At 32.1% G+C, this 12,887-nt stretch overlaps 1 protein-coding gene across 1 annotated transcript in view; it reads left to right on the top strand.

Moving 5' to 3' along the window:
- The window catches only part of LOC106791702 (protein Skeletor, isoforms B/C), a gene marked incomplete in the record, with an annotated part of 48,534 nt that overhangs the window by 18,859 nt on the left and 16,788 nt on the right, over window positions 1-12,887 (top strand). The window contains 2 exon segments of the mRNA XM_014757561.1: window positions 3,928-4,153; window positions 6,009-6,120. Of these exon segments, the coding sequence (XP_014613047.1) occupies window positions 3,928-4,153; window positions 6,009-6,120 (338 nt within the window).

Raw genomic sequence — 12,887 nt, 5'->3', positions numbered from 1 at the left:
ATTCGATTCAGCGACGTCGAATTACCTTTGTATCAAACTGTCGAGAACTTCTACCTGAAAGTTTTTCCTTCACCTCTTATTGACTGGGCTATATACACAATTTGAGAGAGAGATTCCTGGAATGGTAAATGCAATTAATTTAAAAATAAACGCAACTCCGACGCAATATAATATAAAAATTGAAATATAAATCAGTTTGAAAACGAAATGGTCATCGTAATGAATGAGTTGAGTATCATTGGGAGTTCAATAGACCCGTAACAAATGATCAGAAAAATGTATGCATAATCTGGTATCAGATATAGAATTGACATTATTCGAAAACTCAGAAAAGAATGGGATGCGTTATAGAAAAAACAACAAATAACAATCGACTGAAAATGGACACACACATCACGAGGAGTATGATGAATTTAATACATCATAATATAACGGGTGATCAGATTAAATAACACTCATTAAAATCAACCGTTTACGTATCATAAAATTGTCCTATAAAAATCATCCAAGAACTCGGGAACCAAATGGTGAACACTCAACGAATAAATAACAAATTTTCTTTCAAGCAAATCAATCCTTCTTTAGGGCAACAGAATTAAATTAGGATGATCAGAACAATTTTTGATCATTATTAAAACTTTTCTCTAAATATTGTATATATCACAAAAAATTTAACGAACAAATGAAAGATCCGAAATAAAAGTAGAATAAATAGATAAAGAATCGTATTTAAAATATTTCAAATAAGGCAGCCCTTTTCTTAGGGCTTTCCTAACGCGTTAATTCGTCGCGGTGATTATGGATCCATTAGCGTGGCAGTCAACAAATAGCATGGTACAATCCAATAACCGTCGGAACCCATAATAAAAGGGAAGACGGTTTAGGCACCAGTCAGGGGTAGTTTAACATGCTGTTGGTTACTACACGTTTCACACCGACACATAATCGTGCCAGTATTTGTTACATATGAGTCTAGGTATGTGTAAGTAAATGTAGTCATTTGTCCTTATGGGATCATATTAAAATTAAATGTCTATGATTAATAATAGGCACCATTAACTTTGAAAACTCGACATTTTCAAAATATATTTATTTAACTTTTCTTCTCTTCTTCTTTTTTTTTTTTATTTTAAAAAAGTTTATTCGATTATTTGGATTGTTTCGTGTTATCCCTCGTAAAATAAACCAACATCAAAGTGTTCTAATTCAAAAACAATTTACATAGTTACTTTGTTTTATTAACCGCGTTTGAACACGCAGGATAAAAACGCAACGAATAAATACATTTACCATCAAAGAGATACGAAGAACAACGTATGTTTTAAATAATTCAAAATGATTCAACATTAAGACGAATATGCGTTGCTATTGATGCATAATTATTTGCATACGTTACAGTCAAAATATTTGTTCTTAATATTAATAATCAATATAACGTAACATTATATATTATAAAATTCATTGTATATTATCGATAGCGGAGATAATAATTGATGTTCGAAATGTAATGAATGGTATATTCATTAGATTCATCAACTTTTAATTATGGTTCTGTTATAATTTTAATTTTCAATCAAAGAACCGTTGTAACCTACCTGCCAAACTTATAACTTCATAGTTCACGCGATTTATATTAATTGTATTGAAAGTTACTATCTAATTTAAAAAAAAAAAAAAAGAAAAAAAGGAAGGTTTAAAGGAAAAAAAATATATATTAAAATTCAATAGACACACAGTGATAACGATGAAGACGTTTGGTACCATTTTACGTGGGCCACGTTGTATATTACGTGTGTGTGTGTATTAAACTACATAGGGGTGGTTAGACACCCCCGCATGACCAAGCAGATAGCGATCATTGCGTTCAGTGTCACATCAACGTAATATCCTGCACACTTCCACTACCACCACCATCACCACCACCTACCCCATGTTCCTTTTATAAATGAAGAAGAAGGGTGGGGACGAAACGGGGAACGGAATTTTTTTTTTTAAAGGAAAGAAAAAGATGACACAAGGGATGGTAGAATACGTTTAAGTAAGAAGTAGTGGTAAAGTGCGAGTCGTTTTTCAAGAGCACGGTTTGGTTGACAACGGTGATCACCAACGAACGGGGTAAATGGAAAAAAAAAGAGAGAAGGGTAGATTCGAAGGGCGAGGGTGAACTAAAAGCCTCGTCTATGACTTTTGGCTAAAGACCGAACACGAGAAGGGATGCCGGTTGATTAGCGTACCTCTTCCTTATTTTTTTTTCGTCTTTTCTTTTTTTTTATTTTCTTCTTTTTCTTTTTTTTTTTTAATTCATCCTCAACTAATTTCTAATCACATTTTTCTTTATATTTATTCATTTCAAATGATGTTTTACTTAATAGATCGTATAAAATATTTTTAAATATTAATATTATATATACATAATTAAACGGGAATTAAATGTGTTCACAAAAATGTTGCGAGTTTTCTTTTTTTTTTAGTCGAAAATTTGTGAAAATCTTTGTATGTGCCTATTTAACAAATTACGTAATACGAAAATATATAATTATTATAATAATTTAGAATATATTTGTTTTTATTATATATATTAAATTAAAATCATTATACTAGATATTTTAAATAATTTTAATGTTATGAATTGATAAAATGCATTTTCTATTTTCTGAAATAAATTTAGTAAGAAAATATTACACACGCACACACACAATTCATATATGTATATACATTTTAAATAGAAAATAAATAATCTGACATATGATATTTCTTTTCAAATGATGATAGATGCCATCAGTAAAAATGTTAAGCCTTGTCGAAAATTTTCTAAAACGAAATAAATAAAATATCGAAGGGGGATGGGGTTAAGACTAAAAAAAAAAAGAAAAAAAGAAAAAAGAAAAAAAACACAGACGAAATAGTCGATCGGTGTCGACTAGCGTTATTCAAACGATGGTATAAGGGAAAGTGGGGGTGAAGAGGAAAGAATAGAAGGGTGGTCTAAAAGCTTTGACCATGCATTTTAGATAAAGACCGACATGAACGAAGCGTTAATTATCGTCCAAGCTGGTTTCATTGTAAATCGACATGCGAACGTGTGTGTCGCGTGATCCTTGCGTTGATTGTCCCTTTGAATAATCCTCTTGATTGCAGGAAGAAATAGAAATACAATAGGAAACGAAAAAAAAAAAAAGAAACGAAAGTAGAAAAAAATTAATATATTAAAATAATATTACGTAAGGGTATTAATAAAAAAAATTGTATGCAATTAAAAAACTATAGGTATTTAAATTGGTCGAAGTTGATAGTTGATATAAAGTTTTAAGCTTACACGCATAGAACAAATTTTTCATTTCCAAATGCAAAAGTTCATGACGAAAATGATTATTCTGTTATTACGAACATTTCTACATAATTGATAAAAATATATTAAATATTAATATAATGAGTGTTAATATAAAAGATTAATATAAAATCCGTTGAGACTATTTGCAAGGATACAAAGCCTTTATTACACGAGAAGATATTCGTATAACCAAATGAAATGAAATATTCATGCAAATCATTATAGAGTTGGCTTCCCCCCTTTTATCGTGTTAACTTCATTCTATCCACTTTTGTATTAAATTGACGATGCGTTATTTCCACCGGTGGGGTGTTGTGACGGGGTGAAATGGGGAGAGGAGAGGGTGGGATGGGGTAGGGTTGGTGGTTGCGTGAATTTGAAACGGGCGTTTAGTTGTTCACGAATTTGTGTACTATTTAATTCGTAAATAATATACAAACATATTTATTACATCTCATATGTATGTATGTATGTATGTATGTATGCATGTATGCACGAGAAGAAAGGTAACAACGCGGCGAGTTTGGATTTTATGAGATTGTAATTTCAATTAAAAATAATGATTTAATTTTTGATTATTAATTTTATGATTTCAGGACAGGCAAGAAATGGAACTAATTATTATGGAAGAGAGATCGGTTCGTTCGCAAAATATGCTCACGGTATCAAAGGGATTATATACGCCGCAGATGACACTACGATATTCATAAAAGGATTCTCTTATGATGGTACGGGTCCAGATGCATATTTTTGGGTCGGTAACAGTTCTAGACCAAGCCCTAATGGTTACATCGTACCTTATCCTGAAGATTACAAGGGCAGGTAATCTTATGTTTTACAAATTTCAATCAAATCGTTAAATAATCCGACAAAGTTAACAATCCTTTTTTTTGTTTTCTTTTTTTTTCACGTATTACGAGTATACGGTGTGTGTGTGTGTGTGTGTGTGTTATTTAAAAAAAAATACAAGGAAATCGACAAACATCGCAAATAAGAAATAGGATTTTGTTAAACTTTTCTCCTAAAGACTTTTCTTAATCCACTTGGAAACATTTAATTAATCCTAAATAATATTCTTTACTTTTTGTTAACACCATAATCAAACTTACATTTTAATTAATATCCCCCTTTTCTTTTTTCTTTTTTCTTTAATATTCTAAAATTCTTAAATCCAATACGCGTATAAGAGAAACAAAGATATTACAAAATAAAAGAAAAAAACAGTAAAATAATCTATTTTAAGGAATAATTAGTTGAAATAGAAAAATGAACTTATTACACACAATTCTACATAGGATCTTAACTTCTTTTTCTTCTTCTTTTTTTTTATTTTATTCTTCATCATCGAAACATAAGGACACGCGCGAGGACGTATATGTAAGAGTTGCATAAGGTTGATGATTCGGAGCGTAATAAAGTGCTCGCAGAAACGAAATCCGGACGAGATCGGCGTATAATTCCCGTTTTATTAACTGCTAGCGTCCCCAACTCGCAATTCATTCGTCCGGTTCGTCCCTCTATCCGTTTCCCTTTTGAAATACCTCCCCTCTTCCTCCCCCACTTCTTACAATTTCCCCAATTCCCCTCTACCCATCTCTATCTTCTCTTCTATATATATATATATATATATATATATGTATATATTTCTATTCAACACAAGTATATATGCCACACTTTTCCTTCTAGGTTCTATGCTACCCGAACACAACAAGTTCTTTAAGTTTCATAACGTTCGTTGGTTACAGACTATCGCGTTTGCTCAACACTATTACTATTACTATTAATATACAACTATGACTTATGTTAGTTTACTACTACTAACTTCAACTAACATCACCACATTGATAATCACTACTATCAATACCATTATGACACTATGACTACTATTACTATTGCTATCATTAACATAACATTATATCAAAGTTTTATTAATTTTACACTGTGCAAAAGTAGTCAAATTCAGTATACAATAATTTCCAATAAAACAAAAAGTTCTGAGAACCTAATACACACTGGTAAGTTGAAAAGTTTTGAGCTTTATACAAGGACAGTTGAAAAGTACTGAACCTAGGACCAGGAAGGTTAAAATGTTTAAAGAAGGGAATCGAGAAATTGAAAGAAAAAACAAAAAATAAATCAATGTTGACAAGATCGTACGAAACCTTTGTAAAATCATCATCAACTGTTACCTTTGTCTTTTCAATTCCTTTAAACTTCGAACCTTTTGTTAAATATATCCTCCGACCGCATCCGCAACTTCATTTTGTGTTATCCTTCCTTTGGTTCATCCAAAGATATTTGCTTTTAACACCTACGTCCGTCAATGAAAATGATTAAAGTTTGTTAAATCGTTTAAAGTTTATCTTAGATAAGTTAGATCAAAGTTCCCACTGTTCCATGGTTTAATTTGTTTGTTCTTTTTTTCTTTTTTGATTAATCAACCAACTGTTTAATTCTGATAAAGTAACCCTTCATTATAAAATGAATCCAAATAAAATTGTTAGATTAATCAGTTAATTTTTTTTTATTGACAAACGCATACAAAAATGTCTGTAAAATTTATTTTTATCGTTTCGATGTTAATTATAAACAATTTCAAATTAACACGAGACCAAATATATATATGTACATAATATAATTAAACGCGATAACACGAATTTTTTGGTCTATTTCCCAGAGATCCACCAGTGTTGAAGGCGTACGACAATACCGACATTGTTTTAAAGTTACCACAGGGGAAACGTTTGCGAGACATTAAATGGCTGAGCGTTTGGTGCAGAAGATTTACCGTAAGTTTTCATTTCAATTATTATGTATCTGTATATTTTAAAAATATTACTATCAACACAACGAAATCATAAACATAACTATACTCACAACAATTTTCAACAAAAATAGAAAGAAAAACTTAACAGTGAAGTTATATTAGACCGTACAGTCTAATTATTATCAATTGAAGTCTAAATTATTATAATACGTATCAATTAAAATGATTTTGATGATCGTTTAGGTCAACATAAATTACCTGAATCGAAAAATTAAATAAATCCATCAACATAATGGAATCATAATGATTACAATATCAAAACAAACAAACAAAAATTCAATAATAAACTGATCATTGTATTGATGACCATTAAACAGCATGATCAGCTATTTAAAAAGACAAATTATTTTATAGATTATTATAAAATAAAATAAATTTCTAACACTAGACTATATCAATCAACTCGGTCAAGAGAATATTTGCTTATCAAAATAATTAAATATAATACAAATTTTATAAAACCCTAAAAAAAAAAGCAAACTACTCAGCAATAAACTAATCCCCCCCACCCAAAAAAACCTGATTATCCCATAAACGTATCATCGCCATCACCATCATCAACTCGTTTAATCTCTCTTATCTCTAAGTAACAAAAAATAAGATTTAAAATAAGAAAGAAAAAGAAATGAAATAAGAGTAAGTAAGAGAAAGAAGGAAAGAAAAATAAAGAAAGAACAGTTTGAGTCCTCTAAAAACGCGAGGGTTGGCAACCCCTAGACAGTGCCGCCCTTTATTTGAAGCGTCACGATGCACGGAGAATGGAGATAACTTGATTTTTCAGTAGAACAAGAAAAAAGAAAAAAGAAAGAAAGAGAAAGAGAAAGAGAAGTTCCGTGGGCCCTATCGGATGGGCGTATTCGTGGTCAATGGCGCGTGTGAGATGGATACGGAAGCTAAAGATGAAGGTTTAGGGGCTGGTGGAGAGGGGTTGATATAAGAGGGGTGTAGGTGATTGTAAAGAGAGTTTGGTAGTAGTACAGCAGTCATGACATAATCGTAGAATAGCGTAGGCTAGGGGAGTAGGGGGAGGGGGGTTCAGTAGGAAGTGTGCAAGTCCGTGACTGTATATATATACTCGCGAACACTCGCTAGGTTTTAAGGGGGTGTTGTCCTGGGATGGTTTGGTGGGTGGTTCGTTGAATGGAGATTCGAGGGGTAGCTTTGAGACGAGCATATCGAGCTTTTCAGAGAGAGGAAGAGAGAGAGAGAGCTTTTGCTCTTATATTAGGAGAGCTTTAATATCGAACTCTGAGAGGGGTGCTCCCGTACCGTGACAACCCTCCATCAGACACGCTCTGTCACCGCAAAACGCGCCCGATGTCCATCCTACCTAGGGACCCTAGATCCTCTTTCTTTCTTTCTCTTTCTCTTTGTTATACCGAGTGTCTCTTTGACGATACATACATATTATATTATACGTCAAACTACCTTTTGCTTGATATATATATTCCTTTTAACGATTATCGGTTATATGTATTGTAAAAAGGGGTGGTGATAGTGGGTGTATTTATGTGTACACTATTCATGACTGTAAGGGGTTTTCCTAAAAAGATTTATTATTCTTTATTTATAGATATATTATATTTTATTTTTGATAGTATTTTTTAACGAGTGGGAATATTCATCGACAATGTTTTTTTTTTAATGCGTGATGTAACAATAAATAATATTGGAATAGATGTTTCCAAGAAACGATTAAATTTATATAAAATTTTACAACAAATTCTTATTATTATAACACTTAGAACGAATCTAAATTATATTGATTTTTAAACGAATAGATCGTATCTATTGAATATCTTAATAGTTTTATTATTATATAATAAAAGTTTATCGAATTAAACGTTGACAAATCGTAGGAAAACGATATCTCTTTCTTTATAACTTTAAACTCTTCCACTCGAAAATTCTTATTAAAGAAAGAAAAAAAAAGAAAAATTGAAAAAAAGAAAGAGAGAGAGAGATTTTATTCTTAAGTCTCGTTTAAAACTTTTTCTTTAATAGGTTTTCTCTGTGAAACTTTTGCAAGAGATTTGATGCCTTTCTCATTCTCTCATTCTCTGATGCCATTCTCATTCTCTCTCTCTTTCTGTGTTCAAGTGGGTATTCTTAAGAACATTTATGTTTATTTCTCTCTATTTCTATCTCTATGTTTGAAAATTGATAAAACCGAGATACCACGAATAATCACGACCTAATAACATTTTATTTATCTTTCATAAGGAAAAAAAGAGAAATAATTTAGACCAAGTATCCCTCGTGATTCTATTTTATTAATTTCTTACTTGTTTTTATTACCCTTTTTATTGCACTTTTAACAACCCCTCCTATCTTCCTTAACCTTGACCCCCGCGTACAGGCAATTAAAATTAAATTTTAAATGTCAGCCATAAATTAATATGAATATACACACCATACAAACGAATACTTGATAATATTAATTTTATCAAAAAAGAAAAAGGACTTATATAATTACTTTCTTTTTATATTAATTATAATATATATATTTTTAATATAAAAAAAAAAATAATAAATATAAAATAAGAGTCTCAAGAACAAATGAATAAAACTTTAAAACGACTTATTGGTCACAATTAAAAACGTAATATTAATATTTCTTTACAATCGTGCACTAATTCGTGCAAAACAAACAAACACACAAACAGAAAAGAATGGAAATAAAGATAGATAGGAATAGAAAAAGAAAAAGTATAAGAGAGAGAGAGAGAGAGAGAGAGAGAAAAGGGTAGTTTGAATCATATCGAAGGGTGAAAACCGATACACAAAGGGATAGGTGTAGCTTTTGCTCGAGTATTTGGTAGACAGGAACTGTCTGTCAGTCAGCACAACTCAGCGAATGTATTGTCAGAATAAACCTTATCCCTTTCTCTCTTACTTTATCCTTCTTCTTCTTCGTCTTCTTCTTCGTCTTCTTCTTCTTCTTCTTTTAGCATTTCTTTCTAAAAGAACCCTCACCCACCCTGATTCGAGACTTATCGTCTAGCACTGCGAATCCCAGCGCTTTCTCGAATCCATCGGGGGGTTTCCTTTCAAAAGGAACAGAGATATCCTTCAACGATATCAAACCACCGTTCAATGGACCACTGATTCAGATAGGATTTAGTAATTTTTTTTTTTTACTATACCACTACCCCCACCCCAACTTTAGCTCCCCCTCCAGCTTTATATTCCTATTTTTTTCATTTTTCTTTCCCTTCTCGTCAATGCCCCCAAGAAATCTAACAGAGAAGAATCATAGTCGGTTGTTCCGAAAACGTATAGTCAAGTCAAGTTTTTTTTTATGTAATTTATGTATTACGAGATGACGTTAATAATCAACGTAATTAATTATCGATTACATTTTTTATTATAAATCCTAATGTAAAATAAAATTATATTATATTATACGGGGGAGAAAAAGAAAAGGGGGGGGGGAAAGAAACCTCTTGTTTCTATTCGTTTCAATTAGTTTCTTTTGTTTTATTTCTTTCTATCTTTCAATCTTAAAATGAATCTTCATTTATCTAACAAATAATTGGCATTTCGAATAATCGAGCGTTTTGCGATATCGAAACGGACACACGCACCCCAATACGAAGAGGAACGATCCGTAATCCCCGATACGGAATTCAACATAAGCTCTCGATGAAGTTTGTCGACTCAGCACCAGTCGATGATTTCTCTGTCTGCGAAAAAGAGAGATAAAGAGAGATAAAGAGAGAAAAAGAGAGAGAGAGAGAGAGAGAGAGNATAAACAGGGACCAAAAGAGTTTTCATTTAAGTCTACTGGAACAACACGCGTCAAAGTCTAGTCGAAGATGGAGAAAGAAAGATAGAGAAAAAGAGAGAGAGAGAGAGAAAGAGAGAGAGAGAGAGAGAGAGAGAGAGAGAGAGAGAGAGAGAGAGAGAGAGAGATAGAGAACATCGAAGAAAAGGGTCGTCCAATGGGCGTGTCATAAGCATTTGCATCTGAATTCTCAGTGTCTTTCTAGAAACACTGGGAGTTAATTAAACGTCTCATAGTTTTCCTTCTGCCATGACGAAGTAGGAATGTTCCTGGCACCGAGTGGACCTTCCTCTAAAGGTTTCTGCAGTAACGTCAATTAATAACTATGTATTTAGGACACCAGCAAGTTCATTATAACAACAATAATAATCTAAATTAAGTCAATACTAATCCTTTACATACAATAATAGTATTTTTGTATATATATATATATATATATATATATATATAAGGAAACTATTTCCAAATGCTCGGTTCATTACTATTTTGTTGTTTTATTTCTAATTATGATTGTTGATGATACAGGTTTTAATGCTAATTTGGTTGTTGCAGTTAAAGGATAATAGTTTAACAGTTGTTGGTTTATTATTGTCTTAGGGTTTATCATTTAAAATCAAATTATTTCAATCATTCAAATACTGTTGCGATAAATGCTTAATCCTGGTGCATCTTTTTCATACACCTGGTGTAATTTTTGTTGTTTTTTTAATTCTTCTTTGATAAAATATATACATCAAATAAAATAGCCGATATCAACGTCAGGATTAAATACAATGTGAACAACTTTGATGTGTTCAAATCTATACGATAACCATGATTTGAAAAAATCGAGAAATATCGATACGCGAAAACTATACAATTTAAGCAAGGAAATAAAAATCTAATACTTTAGATCATTTTCAAGTATCACATAGCATTTGATATTATACGAAATCACGTTATAGTTAAGTTGGTAGAATAAGATATTTTGAAAATGGTGGAAATATCTTTAACTCATGCCAATCATTTTATTCCAAGCTACAAGTGCTTTCTAAGCACGTATCAGAACCACTTGAAAATCGTTTCAGGACATTACATTTTCCCCTTCACTCTCTCTATCTTTTTCCCCCACTCTTGATAATAACTTTACCACTAATAGTCAATCACTGACCGGATACGATACATAAATGTAAAAAATATATTTGAAAAATGGATAAGGAGTTTTTGAAAAATGTATTGAACGAGTCTTCGGAATGAAATGTATATCTGTTAACATGGTACCGTTATTATTTTATCCTTTTTCAATATAATTTTTATGTATACCAATAAATTTAAACCATACTTTTGAAGTATATGAATCGAGGAAAATATAGGAAAACAAAAAAAAAACTTCTGAATAAAAATCCAATAACTGACGCTGTTTATCATATAAACACGTAAAACGATGTACTTAGTTTTTAATATGTGTGTGTGTGTGTGTTTAAATCTTCAAAGATATTTTTCCTAAATGACTTAATTATTCTTTTATTGTTATTATTAAATTTTATTAAATTTTTCCTTTCGCGCGTATTTTATATTGTTATTCAAAAGTTTTTCTACCGTGGCATTCCCACGGTATTTTTGTTCCTTTTCATTATGGCATACTATGTAAAGAGAAAGTCCCTAAAAAGTAGAGAAATTTAGATTTAATTTTAAACCTTAGCAATAATATCATTTGTCCATATTTTTATGCTAGAAATTTTTCTCTGTAAGCTTCAATTAAATTCAATTTAATCTGTATTTAAAAAATGTCTAAAACATTATTGCCATAATCAAAAATTGATTAAAATCCAGAGTACTATAATAAACAACATCATAAATATAAAAAAACAACATCCACTCTTACTAAAACCATTGAAATATTAAACAACAAAAAAATACAATTTCCAACATAACCACCACCACGACTAAACGATCTCCTCCTCTCCACCATTTAATACTTTTCTATCGCAAAAAGAAAAAAAAAGAAAAAAAAACGAGACACAACGATCAAAAAAAAAAAAAAGCGTAAGATAATGATAATCGTATGGTTAAATCAAAATCGGAGCATCTTCAAATGCATAACGCACATGTTTCGACTTCCATCGTAGTCATTAATACGGAGACAAGAGCGAGGGCTGAAATGAGGAAGGTTGGAGTGCGGGGGAGGGTTTGGAGGGTGGTTGTGAGGCTCACCGAGAAAGAGAGGAGGAGTAGTACGTTGCTGGAGGATTCGTAACGTTATAACATAACGAAAGATAGAGTGAGTGAGAGAAATAGAATCGGTGATAGAGAAAGAGGGACAAGGTAGAAAAAGAGGTGGTGGTGGGGTGATGATGATGGTGGTGGTGGTGATGGTGGTGGTTTGGAAAATCAGGTATTGAAGCAACGTTGATAGTCCTGGGTAACATTGACGCATGCGCAGAAATGACGACACCCGGTCGATTTTGGCCGGGTCTGGGCTGGCTGCTAGCCGAGGATGCAATTCCTATCTCTCTATCTCTCTCTCTCTTTCTCACCAACACAAACACACATATACATATATATTCTTTCCACCTCCTCTGCGTGATGATTCCATCTCCCTCACAGTCCTCCTTGTTACCACTACCCCTTGTTTTCTCTTCCATCCGTCCCTCTCCTTCTCCAACCCTTCTATCTCTCTCTCTCTCACACTCACACATTCTCTTCAATACAGATTCTTCAAGCTTGCTTGCTCTCTCACTCTTCCTCTCATTCGATACGTCGTGTCTGCGTATACGTCTGTCTCTTTCTCTTTCAACCCTTCCTCCCACCCCCGTTCTACTACACTACACTACTACTACTACTACTACTACTACTACTATTAATACTACTACTACTACTACTACTACTACTACTACTACTACTACTACTACTACTACTACTACTACTACTACTACTACTACTACTACTACTACTACTACTAT

Source organism: Polistes canadensis, unplaced genomic scaffold (assembly GCF_001313835.1).
Source record: "Polistes canadensis isolate GaletaPanama2010 unplaced genomic scaffold, ASM131383v1 scaffold_332, whole genome shotgun sequence".
In the NCBI taxonomy this organism is placed as follows: Eukaryota; Metazoa; Arthropoda; class Insecta; order Hymenoptera; family Vespidae; genus Polistes; species Polistes canadensis.
Note: the sequence above shows the minus strand (reverse complement) of the source record. Positions and strands in the feature narration are given on the sequence as shown.